This window comes from Watersipora subatra, chromosome 6, assembly GCF_963576615.1.
Source record: "Watersipora subatra chromosome 6, tzWatSuba1.1, whole genome shotgun sequence".
In the NCBI taxonomy this organism is placed as follows: domain Eukaryota; kingdom Metazoa; phylum Bryozoa; class Gymnolaemata; order Cheilostomatida; family Watersiporidae; genus Watersipora; species Watersipora subatra.
In genome coordinates this window covers 20,424,910-20,445,278 of record NC_088713.1, presented here as the reverse complement: position 1 = coordinate 20,445,278, position 20,369 = coordinate 20,424,910, and the positions used below count along the sequence as shown (strand labels likewise).

Sequence of the window (20,369 nt, the reverse complement as noted above, 5' to 3'; positions counted from 1 at the left end):
AGGTGCCTATTTCCTGATCATTGTAATGCTGTCACTTTGAGCACTGACTTCTCAAAACCTAGCCTAAAAATATGTTATTTTTTAACTTTAGTTCAAAAGAATGTATATCATCCTCTGACGAACATGAGGAGCCTGTTGGTCACCTGCGATAGTCAAAAGATTCTGCAAAAAAATGTTCATGCTTTTTGACAGGAATTATGGGTCACATGATCAGATTACGACAAAAAGATTAGACCAAGATGAAACAAAATTGTAAAGTAGCGAGCATCTATAATTGAGCATGTACATGTATATTTGATGAGAGCTTCCCGGTAGAACCCGAAGTGTTTGTCGTAAACTAGTGCTACGAGACGTTTAATACTGAAGCTGTGATTGGCCTTTAATTTTCCATGATAACATTGCATGTCAAAACAATAACTACACTGAGTTGAGTACGTAATCAATATAAAGGGATTCTAACCTACGTCGTTTTCCTGATGGCTGCGATTTTTGAGCTTTTCATTTTTGACTGTTCATTTTTGAGCTTTGAAGAGCTTGTAATCACAATCTTAGAAAATTTGCACCTACAACCCAGCAGAGTAAGGCATGGTGAATCTTTTGAAACCAAATAACTGTAATGTAAATTGTGTTGCAAGTAGAGCTTTAAATGCAGCTGCATTTTGATAGCATGTTTATAACCAGGCTTGATGTAAAAAACAGAGTAAGAGTCATACCACAAGTTCATGATTTTTGAACAAATTATTACTTCACTCTTCAATATGTTGAACATGCTAAAACAGGTTAAAAAATTATTGATCTTGTTGGAAGAGAAGAAATTTGAATTGCCACTTGATGTTATAAAAAACTACTAAAAATATTTGATGACCAGGATTCACAAGAGCACTTTTAATTGTATCATAGTTTGGAAAAATATAATATTATTACATGAACAGACAACTCAAGAATTTAGGTGAGCAAAAGTGTTGCCTAAAACGGTTAATACAAATTGTTTTTTTAGTTATAGCTAAAAAGTCAGTGTACCTGGCAGTGATATGGTAGCATCATTACCATATCGTTCTATATAGAACAACGTAATACACTATTTATTCGAGAATACAACATATTTTGGTATACAGATCGCTATTCTCATAAATGTAATGGATTTTGTTAAAGACCTAACTTCCACCAAAGAATGAAGTGTGCCCTCGGGTTAGCATGGCCCCTATTTTTGAACTACGCCGCCTTTGAGATTTTTATATACATCATCCATCAACAGAAAATTTTACATGTAATGATGCCAACAAAAAAGCTTAAAGTGTGTTGCAGTATGAGCTCGGCCGTGTTCTCAGCCTCTTTCGCTAATTAATAGGCACCAATCAGTAATCCATTTTTAGAAGTCTATTGATTGCCAATTTTTGAAACCTTGGTAACTTTAATGGTCGGACACGGCTGGTTACTGTAAAAAAGGAAATTGCGAGAACAAAAATAGTGCTCCCGTAAAGCGGAAAGTTCCAGGTTGGTGAGGGTTGTTAACATGTTTTCTATTGGTTCAATGCAGGCAGATGATTCTTTTCTTTCAAATAGGTACACGTATGACAGGCTAATTAATCAGCTACTCACTAAAAAGATGTGTTTTGTACAAAAAATTTTGCAAGAGCCATAGAACATTGATCTTGGCTATATGCGTACGTTGTGCCGAGCTGCACTGCACAGCCTGTTGTATGCACTCAGTTAATGGACTATGCACAAACCTGCTTGTGTTTTAGAACGTTTCCATTCTGAGACTCCAAATTAAACTCATAAATTTGATATTAAATTTATACAAAGTTGAAATACTGTACATAAATATAAAAAAAGCGTGATAAATTGTACATACAACTCCATACATTAGTATTTCACATCCTAGCTATTGTTTTGGTTATTTTTTTGATTGCCAGTGCTATGGTATTCTGGTTTAGCCAACTGCCCAATGCAATTAATGACTGCAGTCTCCAGAGCCAACTTTAATCATCAGAGGATCAAGACTTAAAAAAAAACAAGGGCTCATCAACTTACCCCTTAGCTTTTTTAAACACTTGTAGACCAATATGATTGGTTCAATGGGAACATGATTGAGGGACTATAGTTCGGTGTGGAGAGCTCATCTTCGTTCTCCAGATCAGACAACTTCTACAAAAGTGGAATGTTTGTAATGTAATATTAAGTAAGAAAGTTGATGACCACTTTATGCATTGGGCCTCTTACCACCGTCCATTTGGTATTTGCAGACATGTTGAAAGTGGGCTACCGTTAAACCTATATTTGAATGCTAACTCTTATTTAATGGTACTGCTATTTGAGACCACTTTAGGCAATTGTTTGAAAAATTGTGGGTCATTCTTTTATTGAACGCCACCTCTATTTAAGGATGGGAGTTACCTCTTCAAAAAGAAGTAACAACTTACCTCCTCAAATAATGGTGCTAAGTTACCTCTAACTTGGATGTAAGTTAGCAAATTTTCTTTTTCTAACTAAAAAGGTTCATGTCGCTCCTACAAATGGAGAGTACAAAATATAGGCAACACCACTTTGCCTGTAAAATGGTTCAATTTATCTTCTCATAATTCTGATGAGCTATTTAAAAAATACAATGCCAGCTTCTATTTCAAGATTACCTCTATTTGACCACTGCTATAGGGGTAGGACTGAAAGATAGAGCGTTGTTGCATCAAAAGAGATGTGTTATGGTATTTTCTTAGGTATTATTATCGCGTTTATCAAAAGTTAAAAAAAAATGTTTTGGGTATCGATCGAGTCTAAAATAAATTAAAATTATACTGCAAAAAGGTTTACATTACGCAAAGAAATTCAAAGCAACAGACAAATGGCAACAAGTGTTGAAACTAATGTGTTGAAAGGTCTATGCGAGGTCATTGCGTAAAAAGCTTATTAAGTGAACTAGTTAAGGATGACCTACCAGCCCTTGAAAATCAGGTTGGGTACGTATCCTATGACTGGGAAAAAAGCGTTGAACTAGCATTGGTGATCTGTTCATCATTCACTATGTTTCCATGATGGGCAGTTGTAAGAATTGTACTCGTTGATAATAAACTATGGTTAGCACACTTGTTATCGTACGCCTTATAATAGCCATTATCTACAGTAAAATAATTGATTTGACAGAAGCAGCGGCTAATTGTCTTTAGGTATTAGGAATAGCTGTTTTTTGCTGCGTTCGCGGGCTTTCTTGCTGGCAGTTGTTGTGCTGTCTAGGTGTGATTGGACACGGGAGTAGTGTCATCACCTGTTGACCAATAGAGTTCGTGTCCAGCTTTGACCTTTTGGCCAGTCCTGCATGTTCTGTCAGCCCTAGTTAGTAGGTTTTTTAGAGCCCATAATGGAAGGCTACAATTTATCTGTTTATTACCAATTTTAGTCAATAATTTTACCTACTACATATGTTACTACATTTTATCCAAAGAAGAAGCAAAGGTAAATTACATAATATTATATACAACAGTTGTTTAATTCTGCTATCACATATTTGCTGTTTATTGTGCTATTTTTTGTACTTGCTGAGTTATTTCTTGTGTCTTTACTCATGCGTTATATTATGGCATACTATACCATATTGTATCATTGCGCATTATTATCACGGTATATGTATGCATTTCAGATTTCACGGTGTTTAGCATCATGCAAATAAACAGCAGTGAACTTATAACTTCAAGTCTCTTTGGAAAATTATAACTTAACATACCACGGCATAAAGAAATTTGCTACAGTGAAATCTTTGTCTAACAAAGACTTGACAAAGGTTAAAAGAACTCACATCTTCATACAAGAGAAGACTATGATCCTCATATAGGACGCTGAACTAAGACGGCACAGTAACATTCTAAGCTACTAGAACAATAGTAGTATCTCTATTTGGAGTTATCACTCTATAGGAGCTCAGAGGGTAAAGAAAGCCTGTAAATCTCACCAGCTAAGTAACCATAGCTGTATCTCAGTTAGCCTCAGCTCAAAATTGAGCAGTCATATTGAACATTGTTCATAGCTACACTACAGTTCCTGGTTGCAATTAGTAATTCAGGTTTTTCTCATCAGTACTTATATCAATAAGCAGTCTTTACACAGGTCATTGACCTACCTATATGGCAACAACCTTGATAAGTCATCACTTGCATTATTCAGTGTAATATAGTATAGAGCATTGGTTTCATTTATAAGTAAGTGTTATTTAATGAGATAATTTTGTCATAGGATACATTTTGTCTTGTTGTACGCTTACTAGAGCTGACAGAACACTCGAAATAGCCAATTTGGTTGATTGCTGGTTTCGTTCTTGCTCGGTTGGCGGGGTGGGCCTTTCCTTGTGTCTCGTTACGCTTCGGCTGCACTCGTGCTGTTGGTTTAGCGGTCTGCGGCGGTGGCGCGCAGTTGTATTTACATCCTCTAACTATTCTGTCATTGTCTCACAACATCCTTCATTACGGTACCTAAAATATACACAATTTTGTTAGTAAAATTATATTGTGTGTTCAGACACCTTTATAGCAATATAAGCTAATTTATATAGTGGTGCAGCTATAATTTCCACTCGCAATGCCAAATAAAGATGATGAACCTTTAGCAAGTAGGAGTAGCGAGGACCAGTCTAAATTAGCTGAGCTACATACCGATAGCGCAACAAATAGTGATGTTAGTGCCGTGCCACTTGATGAAAATTCACAAGCCATTAATAATGAGTCTGACACAGCAGCGCTTAGAAAGTCAATGCGAGATAAAAAGCTAGCGCTGAAAGCTAAAGAGAACAAAACATTGCAGTTAACACAACAGCTTGTTAAAACTATTGATAAACAATTTGAGCAGAACGAAGGTTTTTTAGAGAAGGCTGACACACTTTCAGATAAAGATGTTAGCACTTTTATGTCTTTAGTGGAGAATTGCACTCATACTGTTTCTGATATATTTGACGAGATTGAAACCTTAGTTGAAAATAAAGTTAGTGAAACAACACAAGCTTTCTTTAATGAATTCATGGCTGATGTGCGACTCGTTCATGACTATTATAATCAATGTAAAGAAACTGAGCTCAAACAAGAAGAAGAGCTGATAGAAGCAGAAAGAGTGTTCGAGGAAGCCAAAAAGAAACTCGAGGAAGAGATGGAAGAGCTCGAAACTCGTATGGCAGCCAGACGTGCCAGACTGCAACAGAAACTCAACAAGCCACGTGTGATAGAAGATGCAGCCCAACATACAGAGCAAACCCCATCACAGCCAGACATGGCGGCAATTGTTACATCTCACACAGATGGGTTAACATTGAAACGGCAAGAAGACAGACCCATACAACAGAATGAAGTAAAAGCAGATGATGGAAATGAGAGCAACCTTTCCATATACACACATAGAAGCTCAGTGGAAGACTTAGGAGCGATTCAGCAGTTAACAAAGTGTCTAGTCACCACCATGAAAAGCACAAAGCGCACTTCTTTAGAACCCAGTGTCTTCGCTGGTGACCCTTTAGAGTTCAATGACTGGGAGATCGACTTTGACGGTTATGTGGAGGCAGAAGGTTTAACAGGCAAAGCTCCTCTCCGCTACCTAAAGAAGTTTGTGGATAAAGATGCAAAAGATTGCATATCTGGCTACTTCACCTTGAACTCAGAAGAAGCATACCTTGATGCCCGAAGACAACTACGTAGAAGATATGGCAGAAATAGCAGTGTTTCTCGTGCTATGAGAGAGAAACTAGAAAATTGGCCTAAAATCAACCCAATGGATGGCAAAGAACTACAGAAGTTCGCTGATTTCTTGTCACAGATAAAGGGCGCTATGTCATCTGTACCAGAGTTGAAAATTCTCAATGACAGTCAAGAAATTGACAAAATAGCAGCAAGACTGCCACGCTGGCTGAAAACTAAATGGGTAAACCAGGCTAGACAGATCAAGAGAGATGAAGATAGAAATGCAGTCTTTTCTGAGTTTTTCTACCTAATCAATGACCAGGCAGAAATTCAGTGTGAACCTCTCCTGGCTCAAGATAAGCCTTCAAAAGAGGAGCCTCAGAATAGAAGCCGAAGAAAAACACTGCATTCTTTCTCCACGTCCACTAGCAAAGGGCCAAAAAGACACTGCACCTACTGTGAAAAAGATAATCATGATACGGCTATATGCTCTAAACTAGTAGCCATGTCATACATTGACACACTTGCCTTCTTCAATCAAAAAAGGCTTTGCTACAGCTGCACCAAATCAGGTCACATGACCTCTCAATGTAGAGAGAAAGTAAAATGTAGAAAATGCAAAGGTGACTACCCTCAATGTCTACACAAGACAGCCCAAGATTGGGAAAATGGCAAACCGAATTCTCACTCCCACACAGCTAGGACTGAGAGAAATAAAACTGAAAACAAGCCAGAAGCATCAAGTGAGCCGACACAAAGGGAGACAAAACAGCAAATCGTTCATGCTGCAGGAGAAATATAACAGCTGAACTCTTGAATATGGTGGTGCCTGTCTATATATCAGCAAATGACTCTGTAGATGAGGTGCTGGTATATGCACTGCTTGATAGTGGATCAGACAGCACATACATAACCAGAGACATAGCTAACCAAATTAGGCCTCCCAGCACATCTGAGAAAGTTACTGTGACAACACTCAATGGAGATAAAACTGGGCTCATCAACAAGTACAAAATCACATTGCGATGTTTTGAACCAGCGTCAGAAAGACAGATACACTCTGTTCAGGCTTATGAACAAGAAACCATACCATGCAACCTTGCACAAATCCCAACGTCTAGAATCGCAAACAACATGCATCATCTCAAGGAAATTGCCAAATTACTACCTCCAACTCTTGATGCACCTATTGGTTTGCTGATAGGGAGAGATTTTTCTCACCTGTTAGCACCACACGAAACAATCATCGGAAAACATGATGAACCTTTCGCGGTAAAAACAGTCCTTGGATGGACATTGTGTGGTGGTAACTCTAGGCATAAAAACACTTTGCTTACAACTCATCTTGCACAAAAGGGTGAGTTTGATGACCTCGATGACAGAAGGAAGGCATCCCAAAACGACATCAAGTTTGTAAAAATACTAGAGGAAGGAATTACACAAGATGCGGGTGGGTCAATAACCCTTCCACTACCTTTCAAAGATGTACCATTCATGCCTAACAATAGAAGTCAAGCCGAACGCAGACTGAATCAGCTCATCCAGAGATTTAAGAAGGATTCCATACTGAAAAAGGAATATTTCAACTTCATGCAAGAAATGATTGATAATGGGCATGCCGAACCAGTTGCAGAAAGTACCGCAGAAACAGGTCAAGTCTGGTATCTACCACACTTCAGTGTCTACCATCCAAGAAAGGGAAAAATACGAGTTGTTTTTGATGCGAGTGCGCACTTTCAAAACAAATGTCTAAATGAAGAACTCCTTCCTGGACCAGACCACATAAATAGTCTGGTTGGAATACTTTTGAGATTCAGGACAAAGCCTATAGCTCTCTCGTGTGACATTCAAAAAATGTTTCTCAACTTCAAAGTGACAACAGAACACAGAGACTATTTGAGGTTTCTGTGGGTTGACTCAAACCTGTCTGAAGTCAAGGAGTACAGAATGACTGTGCATCTTTTTGGTGCGACGTCTTCACCTGGAGTAGCAACATTTGCGTTGCGCAAACTAGCAACACAAAACAGTTCGAAAAACCCAGAAGCTAGTGCCTTTATCACCGAAAACTTCTACGTGGATGATGGCCTTGCTAGTGTGGCTAGCGTTCCTGAGGCAATCAAGCTTATAGGAGACGCAACAAAGATATGTGCTGATGCCAACCTCCGATTACACAAATTTGCTAGCAACAATAGAGACGTCTTAAAGTCTATACCTATTACAGAAAGAGCTTCTGAGACACAAGGGTTAGACTTGTACAAGGATAAACTGCCTGCTGAGAGAACTCTTGGATTGGAGTAGCGTACTGATGACGATTGCTTCACCTTCAGCAATAACCTAACAAAGAAACCTAATACAAGAAGAGGAATTTTATCTGTAGTGTCACAGATATATGACCCACTTGGTCTACTTGCTCCTTTTCTTTTACAAGGAAAAATGATCATGCAGCGAGCCTGCAAGGAGAGTCAGAAATGGGACGACGATGTTCCCGAAGACATCGCTAATGATTGGAACAGGTGGAAAAGTCAGCTAGATGAACTTCAAGATATATCCATTCCAAGATGTCTTACACCAGGACTTGCTTCAAACTTCAAGAATTGGAAGTACACTGAGCTGCATCACTTCTGTGATGCATCATTGGAAGGATATGGCGCTTGCTCCTACCTTCGCCTTGTCGATAGTAACGACCAAGTACACACGGCTCTTATCATGGCAAAATCAAGGGTGGCTCCACTCAAATCCATGACTATACCTAGGCTAGAATTACAGGCTGCCGTTGAAGCTGCGAGATTGAAATGTCAGTTGGAAAGTGAGCTAGACATGGCAGTTGACACCCAATACATTTGGACAGACTCTACAGCAACATTAGGATTTATCAACAGCAACGAGGCAAAATTCCACATGTTCGTTGCAAACAGGGTAGCAGAGATTCGTCGATGTTCTTCTGTAACACAGTGGCATCATGTGCCCGGATCAGTGAATCCAGCAGACCTAGCCTCACGTGGCTGCACTCTCTCAGCCTTGAAGAAATCCAACTGGTTTACTGGGCCTGCATTCTTGCGCAAGCTAGATCTCAGTGCACATTTGGCTAACAAAGCAGACTACTGTGAGTTTATACAGAACAGTGTGGAGGTTAAGAAACCCAAACAAGTTCTTTCCACGCAGTCGGCAACTAATGACACCTTAGATGAAATCGTCAAAAGGTTTAGCTCATGGACCAGACTGGTGAGAGCTATTACAAACGCTAAGGCTATGTTACAAAACAAAAGCTTCAAAAGACCTGCGACAACCGCGGAAGATCTCTGCCAAGCAGAAAGCCACATCATCAAACTAGATCAAAAGCAAGCATTTGATAAAGAGATCAGTCAGCTGGAGAAGAAAGAGACATTACAGAAAAACAGTAAAATTCGCAAGCTAGTTCCTTACCTAGATGAGAATAACATGCTGCGTATGTCTAGCAGAACAACATCGCCGCTGAGCTACAGAGAAAGAAATCCCATAATACTATCTAAGTCTCGGCTAACTAAGCTTTTGGTAACTCACTATCATCAGATAACACATCATCAAGGGCACAACTCGGCAATCACCGCCTTGCGCCAAGCAGGATATTGGATAACTGGGGTGTCCACACTCGCCAAGGGCATTGTTCACCGCTGCGTGAAATGCAGAATTAACCGTGCTAGACTTGAAGAACAACAAATGGGTCTTCTGCCTAAGGAAAGAACTGAGCCTAGTCCACCATTTACGCACGTAGGAATTGATACATTTGGGCACTTTTTTGTCCAGGACAGAAGAACAGAGCTAAAGAGATGGGGTGTGATCTTTACATGCCTCTACACTCGAGCCATTCATATTGAGCTCATCGACGACTTGTCTACGGATAGCTTCCTACAGGCCTTAAGACGATTTCAAGCAGTCCGAGGACCGGTCACTACTGTCTTCAGTGATGCAGGCACCAATTTTGTTGGAGGACGAAACCAGATGGAGCAGGACTTACTCAACATGAGAAGCAAGGAGCTAAAAGATTACCTGATGACCAAGAAAATAAAGTTTGAAACAAATACTCCTACAGCTAGCCACCAAGGCGGGGTATGGGAAAGACAGATAAGAACCATAAGATCAATTTTGCAAGGAATGTCATTAAAATACAGCAAGCGCATGACAACAGAGAGCCTGAGAACAGCCTTTTATGAAATCATGGCAACTGTCAACAGCAGACCCATCTCCACAGATTCATTGAGTGACACGGATGCCATCATCACAGCTAACCATTTGCTAACCATGAAATCTCAACACTTTCCACCTCCCCCTGGGGAATTTGACAGTGCGGAGATTTATGGCAGACTAATGTACAGGAAATCTCAGCAACTAGCTGAAGAATTTTGGACCATGTGGAAGGCTCAATACCTTACCAAAATTGAAGGTCGGTCAAAGTGGGAAAATCCCAAACAGAACATAAAGGTGGGAGACATTGTCATTATTGTGGACAACAATGAACCGCGAAACCAATGGAAAACAGGAAGTGTAATCGCTACACATCAAGGACCAGATGGACTAGTCAGGAAAACCACAGTAATGCTCGGAACGAAAGACCTAAACAACGCTGGAAAACCAAATCGGCCGAGGATAACACTAGATAGACCAGTACAGAAACTTATTAAACTAATGAGCGCTGAGAACCGACATGATTAATGCTTATAGCCTTTTGTAATTGAGCTAGCTTGCTTGTAGTGCATGTGCAAATATATTATTTAGCTTCCATTTAGTCAAATAACTTCATATGTGTTTTGTCTTCTTTTAATCTTCTGTAAATTTATCCTAAATTTAGATGGGAGTGTAAGAATTGCACTCGTTGATAATAAACTATGGTTAGCACACTTGTTATCGTACGCCTTATAATAGCCATTATCTACAGTAAAATAATTGATTTGACAGAAGCAGCGGCTAATTGTCTTTAGGTATTAGGAATAGCTGTTTTTTGCTGCGTTCGCGGGCTTTCTTGCTGGCAGTTGTTGTGCTGTCTAGGTGTGATTGGACACGGGAGTAGTGTCATCACCTGTTGACCAATAGAGTTCGTGTCCAGCTTTGACCTTTTGGCCAGTCTTGCGTGTTCTGTCAGCCCTAGTTAGTAGGTTTTTTAGAGCCCATAATGGAAGGCTACAATTTATCTGTTTATTACCAATTTTAGTCAATAATTTTACCTACTACATATGTTACTACATTTTATCCAAAGAAGAAGCAAAGGTAAATTACATAATATTATATACAACAGTTGTTTAATTCTGCTATCACATATTTGCTGTTTATTGTGCTATTTTTTGTACTTGCTGAGTTATTTCTTGTGTCTTTACTCATGCGTTATATTATGGCATACTATACCATATTGTATCATTGCGCATTATTATCACGGTATATGTATGCATTTCAGATTTCACGGTGTTTAGCATCATGCAAATAAACAGCAGTGAACTTATAACTTCAAGTCTCTTTGGAAAATTATAACTTAACATACCACTGCATAAAGAAATTTGCTACAGCAGTGCTTCAGAGTTGCGCCCTCTCCGAATCATGGAAACGGCGTCTTTGCACTGAAATCACTGCGAAGCCAGTGCAAATTCGCAGCAAAGAAACAGCAATTTCGCAGTGACTGCGCATAGCTCTCATGCCATGGAGACGGATACTTCGAGGCCCATAAACTAGTACAAATGTTATCCCGCTAAACTTGTTTTTTTTCTATTTTCCGATCTTCTTTCACCTATATTAAATTATGGTCTGCACCCATGAGGACGATGAGGTGATCATTTTTCTAGACTTTGTTTTCGATGCCAACTCTTTTCGAAAAATAGGTGGCAAGTCGTAAATAAACGTTTAAATAATATATTACTTAAAAATATTTAATAAAAAAATACTACATTGTAAAAATTGTGATAAGGCTTGTAAAACCTTGTGAATGTGTATTGTAAATAAAAGAATAATGATGACAGAAGCATAAAAAGACTGTTTCTGAAGTTTGGTATCAATGATCGATTCAATTTCTCCATCAGGCGATTCGATTTATACAATTTCTCTTCTCTGCTAATTTGCTGAAAACCACTGCGCAGCATGAAAACGTACAATCCCCTCGACTTTTGAGGGGACTGCATCGCAGTACTGCGCACCATGGAAACATAGTGGTTATAATATATCTCAAAAAAGAGGACTTTAATGACTACTTACCTAAACAGATAACAAACTACTGAGCCACCACCAGTTGATATGTTGGTGGACATGCTGATAAATTTGATATAAGCATACTTAAAGTGCTTGCCAAATGGAAAGCAATACATGAGCTGTTATGGATGAGCAGCTTTCAATGCAAGCAGCTGGGCAAATGGCTTTGTACTAGCCTTTGGTATGAAATATTACCCAAGCCTGGGTCAGTAGACATCTAGCACCTCTGCTAGTTAAAGTGCAAAAATTTTCAAATAAATTAAGTAATTCCATGTCAATAAGATAATACCATAGTTGTTAAATATAAATATAAACCTGTAAAAATTCATGACTTGATGATATGTCGTGTTTTAACGCTTTGATCTTTGCCGATCTTATCAATGCGTGTCAGTAAACCTGGGCAATATTTGCAGCGATCCGAAGAATTGTATAATGATATTTGGTCAAACACCAGTAAAAAACCTGCCACAGATGTCATCAAACAGAAAAAAATGGTATTTCACCATTGTTCGGGCTGAAACTACAATTTTTGTGTACGATTTTAAAAACTCACAAATAAATTTACAGATCATATCTATCCAGCACACGCTCCTCATCATTTCATGACTCAAAATATACTGGAAAGTTATAGTTAGTAAAATATTTTGCACCTGCAACACAACAAAGTAAGACATGGTTAATCTTTCCATACTAAATAACCGTAAGGTGAATTTTGATGCAAGTAAACCTTTAATCCTTTCACTACCACATTAAAATCTTACCGAATGAATATTCTGCCCAAATTGATGAAACAATTTTTTGAAAAGCTGATATACCGCTAGTAATTAAGCAATATCTCGAGAATAAAAACAGATATCATTTTACTGCAAAATGCATTCAAGTCAAAACAAAATTTTCTACAAGTACAAGGTGAATTTTACTCTTGTACAATATCCAACGTTTTCGAACGAACGCAGTGTGTTTTTCAATGCCATGAGATCTGGTTTCGCCTTTTTAAAAAATAATTAGAAATGGAACCGTTGAACCAAAGAATTTTTTAGGTGCATTTGATTGGCAACAAGATTGCTGCACTGGAGACAAATTTAGATTGGTCTAACTAATGTGTAGGCTTCGTAATGAAAAGAAAAGTGAAACCCTATTGATAAGCCTATATATTGTTTTACGGTCGGTACATTTATCACCGCGATTTGTTGACAATATTTAGCTAAAAAAAATTATATTGATAGCAAGTGATTGGTAACAAGGTTGTTCTACTGGAGACAAAATTTGATTGGTCTAGCTATTATATTGGCTTCATAATTAAAAAAAAAGTGAAACCATATTGAATAGCCGATATATAGGCTTAGGGCCTGTACTTGAATTACCACTAAAGCCGATATATCGGCTTACGGTAGCGAAAGAGTTAAAGACAGGGTTTATTTTCATTGGAGGGTGAGTGTATGTCTCAATAGCTTAAAATCTTCCAGTTAGGAAAACCAGAATACATTGAAATCAAGGCTCAGAGGCTAACCATGACACTAAACCATAAAAATACTCATTTTAATATTATCACCAGAACTATATCGAATGCGAACTTTGATTTTTTGTAATAACAAAGAAAAACAATTTTACATAGTAACTTTCTGTTGTTGTTATTGTTATATAGAACAATACCATTTTTTAATTTCTTTTTGGCATAAGTAACAGTAATAAAACAGCAAGAAAGGCGCACAGCTAATGGCTAAGTCCTGGCAGTTTTTGTCTAAATTAGAAACAATATAAATGAAAACCTAGAAAGAAAATGGAAGAAAGTCAGATTGTTTTATCTGGTCAGTACATATCTATCCTCAACCAAGAGCAAGCCAGGCATTGTAGCATTATTACGAAACGCAATATCAGACTCTACAAGAAAAACGACAAATGATGATTAGCTTCCATTTATGTTGGCCAAGGCAAGTTAGACAGTACATGACAAGTTAGACAAAGACATATGAGTAATGGTTGTAACCAGTGCCAGCATGTGGTTTACAATGATTGATGAGATTAGCTCTTTCTCTGAACTAAACAGCCAACAGGTATGAGATTACATAATGCCATACACTCAGCTATATACAAAGGGATGTTTAAATAATGCTCGTTACTAGTTTATGACCTTTATGTTTTGAACTGGGTTCTATGTTTGGCTCTGAAAGCTAAAGCTAGCTGGAGACAAAACATGTCCTGCAAGACACTGGAGAACTATCAAGCAAATTTTAGTCATTGAATTTTCTGATGCTACCCGCAAATTCGTTGCAAACTAGCATATTAATGTGTATACGAATGGCTTCATGATTTTGCATGTACCTCTATCATGGTTGGTTAGCCAATCTTCAACAAAATGTTCACAAACAAAAACAAGGCTAAGTCAAAATAGTAATTTTCTCTCAAATAATCTCTGCTACTTTGAATGTTTACATAACCACATAAACTCATTCGCACCCATGCGCGAGTTAAAGCAAATTAACATGCGTTTTTATGACGTTGCTAGGCACTCAATGCGTGTTAACTCGCGTCTGAAATTTACCAACTCCTTGCATCGTTATTTTTAAATTATAAAATAATAATTTTGATTCAATATAAAGGTAAATTTCTGGCCAATCAGACAAACTTTAAAATATGCTTCTGTGACGTCTCTGGCAAAATCTATAACCAGATTAGTACACCTATCTCAATATCTACCAAAACCGGAAATCATCCCGCCGACTTGAAATTTTATCGTTCATGTTATTTTTTTTCAACTCTATGTGTGAATAATAAATATGCAGATTGAGAAGGTGTAAGACATTGAAAAACTGCATAAATCAAGTTAAAACATTATTTTTAATGTTTCAAAGTTTTTATTAACTTTTAATTTTGCCAATTTGAATCGTTATGCTCGAATAAAAATGCATTCTTCACGCTGCCAGCTGTAGTCAGACTGACGTTATATTTCAGTTTCGATAGGATCAAATTGGTTCTTAGAGCTGTCTATGATACCTGAAAAGTCAAGAACAGAGTTATTGAACATAGTTTTATTATTTGAAACATTTTCATGAAGTTCTATTGGTGTTATATTGGCATATAGATTTGCTATGCTTTTGTGTGAAGAAAAAGTTCAAAGTTTCTCAAGAGGAAAAATTTCGAAGTTTCATGATTTTCGTGTTCGTGACTAACTACACATGTATAAATACTCTTTATAACTATATATTGTCTGTAATAAATAATTAATTTCAGTCAAACTTTGTATATTTTGCAATTTTTATGGAGCAAATCTAACTTTCTCTCAGCAAATGACAATTTTTGAAAAGTTGAAAATTCTGGAAAATACCTTCTTTGATGCATGAATCTACATAAAAGGGATACAAGTTGTTTGTATGAATACAATATAATTTAAAAACGTAGACTTGACTGGCTCTTGTGAAATTTGAATGAGTAAATTATCTCAAGTTTGTCTTTTGTAGTAGTAATTTGAATTACGGCAACCTTCTGAACTTTTTGAAAACCAGCAGTATCTGGGGCTAATTGCCTAAAAATAAGGCGGGTGCGAATGAATTAATATCATTCAATAAAATCAATAATATGAAAATCCGCCGACAAAGAGTTATTCTCATGTCATGCATATCTAATATGCTTCACAAAGCCCGTCAAATTATCAATTCCTGCAAATCACTTGACATTTTCACAGTTCGCTTCAGCTTTTATGACTATGGAGCTATTCTTGACTTGCGTGCTCTGGTGGGTTCCTGTCCCAGCAAAGTGTGTTATGTATGTATGAAGATGTTGGTTCTAGTGTTTCAGATTGAATTTTATTATTCACAGGTGTGTTCTGCCACTCTCTAGCTAACTCTGCCCTACAAGCCTGACTCTTAGCGCTAAAAGTCACATAATGCGTGTATTATGAGTCTGTGATAATATTGCAAAATATTAGATAAACCGCAGTAATAACATTGGCCTTGCCTTGAATGTGGCTGCAGTGAATAACAACTCTGTCACATCTAGCGATACTATGACAACTACCTTTTCTGATTGCTATAACTTTATCTCTATCTCTTTCTTAAAGTATATGGAACAATTTAAGTACTGTTCTATATACTTAAATTGTAATTACAAGTGAAAATCATTTTCTATCGTTTTGCAGGTACAACTACAAAAACATTGAATCTTAAATCTGAAGAATGGAGAGTAAACTTTTAAAAACACTACCCTGCTCATACTTAATTTAGCAAGTAGCATTGACTGAAACATGTTAGATATCCAGTGTTATATTTGAGCAGCCTAATTTAATCCATGACACCAGAATAGTAATCGTGATATTAAAATACAATTATAATTATTTCCATACATGCATTAGTCCATAGCAGGCATAGTTGTTGAGTATTGCACATCTTTCAAGCGACTAATCCCAGCATTTATTCATTCTGCTCCAAGAATTCATGTAGCAAAACTCGAACTCAGAAGTCAAAGTTCTAGCCAACACAATAAAAATACTCAAACTTTCTAATGCCAAAATTTGAGAGAAGATAAACTGGCATTTTTAGTGAGTATAATTGCTCAAGACAAATATTAGGGGAGAAGTGGGATATATGGAAACAGGAGATACATAGGTAACCCCATTATTAGAAATTGTTTATTTTAGTTTTCTATTGCTTGTATAATATTGTTCAATCAAAAAATAGGTCACTGCTGCCATCTTAGTTCCTGTCAAAGTGAAAGTGTCAAGCATGGAGGTAAGTTACCTTTCATCAGTACTGTTTTGTAAATTTACTTAATATTCTAGCAGGTTTAACATGCAGTAAATGAATGACGTTCACTCAAATTTCTGTTTTCAACATAAATAAACATATTTTAATCGATTTGAGACCAAATGTAAAACTAATCTTTAAATAACTTGAGAGTTATGGCACTTCACAAAGGTTATAAGCTGGGGATACATGGGCCATTAAGGATGAGGATAGTTGGACCAGTTGGCCTAACTAATCTACTGCAATAAAGTGCATAAACGGATAGATGGGTCGAGCAGCCAAGTATAATTTTATCATAACCCATTCAATTTACGCTTTTAGCAAATACCATAGTTTTATAAAAAGAAAACAACGAAAAGCTATATGTCAAATATTGTTATGGGTAGTGCTGTAGATAAGATAATAAATGAAAAGCATTCAGTTGTATGTATAGCCAAAGATCATGAAATTTGCCCTTATGCCCAAGTTTCCTCAAGTGGTGGCCCCTGAATCCTCCATACTGACCCATGCATCTTTTTTCTATAAGGATAGATGGCCCATTGACTTTAATATATGCAATTATTTGAATGCAGTTGAGAGAGCAAAAGTAAAACCATGTTCACGATGCTCTTAACCAAGCTCTAAGAGCATGCAAAATTATAAATACAACAATGCAAAAAAACCTTAGTTATTTCGCAATACAAATGTAACTCTTTTATTGGCCCAAGTATCCTACTTCTCACCTACTCTGTACTAACAAAAACCAACCACAATACAAGGACAGCACTACGCATGATGGGTAAGGTCTATTGGTTAGGTTATTGAAAGCTGGCTGAAATCATGATTGTTAAAGACAGGGTTTATTTCTATTCGAGGGTCAGTGTATGTCTCAATAGCTCAAAACTTTCAAATTAGACAAAACACAGAACATTTAACTCAAGGTTCAGAGGCTAACCAGGATACTACACCATGTAAATATCCATTTTAATGTTATAACTAGAACTATATTGGTTGCTAAATATGATTTTTGGTAATTAAAGAGAAAAACTAGTTTAAATTGTACTCTTTTTGCTATTATTATTACTATATAAAACAATGTGAATATTAAATTTTCTGTTGGCATAAGTAACAGTAACAAAACACCAAGAAAAGCGCACAGCTAAAGGCTAAGTCGTCGCAGTTGTTGTCTAAATTAGAGACCATATAAATGAAAACCTGGAAAGAAAAAATGAAAAAAAGTCAGATTGTTTTATCTTGTCAGTACATAACCCCAATCAAGAGCAAGCCAGGCATTATAGCATTATTACGAAACACAATGTCACACTCTACAAGAAAAAATGGCATTTGATGATTAGCATGTATTTATGTGGACCAAGTTAGAGAGTACATCACAAGTTACACAAAGACACATGAGTAATGCATGTAGCCAGTGCCAGCCAACAGAGAGAGCCCTGTTGACAGTGATTGATGAGATTAGCCCTTTCCCTGAGCTAAACAGCCAACAGGTATGAGATTACATAACACCATACACTAAGGGGGGTCCTCCCATGTTTTGTGACGATTCTGACGACCCGACGACAGGGATATTTAAAAAGTGACAGACGAGACGACCATTTACCAATGTAGGTGACGAGGATTGCGTAAATAGGATTACTAAAGGTACGGCTGCACGTAACGAATTTTTCGTTGGTTCGGAGTTCTGGCCGAAATCACGAAAAACGTAGAATTAATCATTCAAATTCACAGAATTATTTGAGCTGTGCATGCCCACCGAGTTCGTCGACGAACGCTTTTAACAGATTAAACAAATTCCTAGCGAGCACGATTCTAGCGGCTTTAGCAATTAGTATAGTCCAAGACATGTACCGTGACACACAATAAAAATACGAAAGCATTTCAACATAGAACACACGATAAAACTGTCTAAGTCGCGCTATTTTTAGTTAGCGAACACGACTTTAGCAAATTTTAAGATATATGTAGTCCGAAAACATAATGCGACACACAAGAAAATTATTACAGAAAGTTATCATAGTAAATACGATGCCACTGACTTGTTTGCGCTAGAGATGTCGACATTCTCTACCGCAAAACTTTTGCTGCTAAAAAGGAAATATAATTAAAAAATAAACAAATTGTAGCTATAGTGTCCAAACAATAAATGCATTCAATAACGCAATCTAAGCAGTTGCATCGTGTGTACTATGTTGATTTGCACTTATACTTTTACTATTGTGTGTCATTATACGTCTATTGGACTATACTAATTGCAAAAGCTGCTGAGATCGTGCTCGCTAGCACGATTCTAGCAGCGCAGAATAATTCTGTGTGTTTCAATCATTTCGTGATTTTGGTTAAAACCAACGGAAATTTTGTTACGTGTTGCCGTACCGTTACTAACTTATTATTTGTTCATAAATCACCACGGTCAACCGAAACTTCACTAGTTTTGGTTTGAAGCATCTGGCCCAGCATTTATAGACTGCCAAATAATTAAAGCAATGAAATGCCACGACATTGACAGCAAATCCGTTTCCAAGTCTGTGACTGACAGTGATTATTAAAGGCAATCTCGGTCTATTTTCAGTACAAGAAATATAGCTCTAAAAACCTAAGACGGCTGTCACTCTTCGCGGAGTAATCAGCAACGCTCCCAAACATCACTAATATGTTTGTGAAGGTCGCTGGTTGAGCCATGCTTTTGGTTAGCAGAAGTTTAAACCTAGCGAGTTTCAGATTTTTAACGCAACCCAGTGCCACCAGTATAGATATTTGTATTAAAATAACGAATGTGAAGAAAGAGGTTGTTTTGGTAACCAATTTGAAAAAGGTGACAGTGATTTTAAAAGTGACGACAGTGATTTTAAAAGTGACGACAGTGATTTTAAAAGTGACGACAGTGATTTTAAAAGTGACTATTCTGACGACAGCTTTGTGTGGTAGGACCCCCACTAAGCTATATACAAAGGGATGTTTAATTAATGCTCGTTACTAGTTTATGACCTTTATTGCTTGAACTGGGTTCTATGTCTGGCTCTGAAAGCTAAAGCTAGCTGGAGACAATACATGTCCTGCAGGATACTGGAGAAATATCAAGCATATTTTGGTCATTGAATTTTCTGATGATAGGCTACACGCAAACTCGTTGCAAACTAGCATAATAATGGGTATACAAAAAGCTTAATTATTTTTAATGTACCTGTTTCATGTTTGGTTAGTCAATCCTCAATAAATGTTTCAAAACAAAAACAAGGCTTATGGCAAAATATTCATTTTCCCTTAAATAATATCTGCTACAGTGAATGTTTACATAACTGGAGCAGATATCACATTTCTATACGGAAAAGTTAAATACTGCTAACCTTTGCTTTGAAACGGTAGCTTTGATTAGCATATAGTACGGAACTAAATTTTGTATAAGTATTACAATATAAATTATATATTCTTTCAGAATTCGATTAAAAACTATTTCTGTAAACCATTTTTAATTAAACTTTTGTTATAGATCTTTGAATCACTTGAACTTTTAGATAAGTTGGAAAACTTTGGGATTTTAATGATTTAACGTAAAAATCATGCATCCGACAACCCGCTAGCAATGGAAAATTATTCAGTGATGCATATCTACTAATGTCTACCAATGATCGCAACACTCGATTCCATAAAATCGCTTGACATTTATATAATTTGCTTCAGTTTTTATTACTACAGAGGCTTTCTTAGCTTGTGCGGTCTGGTGGGTTCCTGTCCATGCATATACTGTTTGATCGTACAGCATCGCAAGCATCATGGC

At 37.1% G+C, this 20,369-nt stretch overlaps 2 protein-coding genes across 2 annotated transcripts; both read left to right on the top strand.

Moving 5' to 3' along the window:
- Positions 1–6,470: 6,470 nt before the first annotated feature.
- Positions 6,471–7,949, top strand: LOC137398107 (uncharacterized). The gene has a single exon (XM_068084215.1). The coding sequence runs from the start codon at positions 6,471–6,473 to the stop codon at positions 7,947–7,949; it is 1,479 nt and encodes a 492-aa protein (XP_067940316.1).
- Positions 7,950–8,084: 135 nt separating this feature from the next.
- LOC137398106 (uncharacterized) lies at positions 8,085–10,340 on the top strand. Its single transcript, XM_068084214.1, has one exon. The coding sequence runs from the start codon at positions 8,085–8,087 to the stop codon at positions 10,338–10,340; it is 2,256 nt and encodes a 751-aa protein (XP_067940315.1).
- The last annotated feature ends 10,029 nt before the right edge of the window (positions 10,341–20,369 follow it).

Bases quoted from the DNA above. Each gene is read 5' to 3' on its own strand.
- LOC137398107 (XM_068084215.1), top strand. From the start codon at position 6,471: ATGGTGGTGCCTGTCTATATATCAGCAAATGACTCTGTAGATGAGGTG.
- LOC137398106 (XM_068084214.1), top strand. From the start codon at position 8,085: ATGATCATGCAGCGAGCCTGCAAGGAGAGTCAGAAATGGGACGACGAT.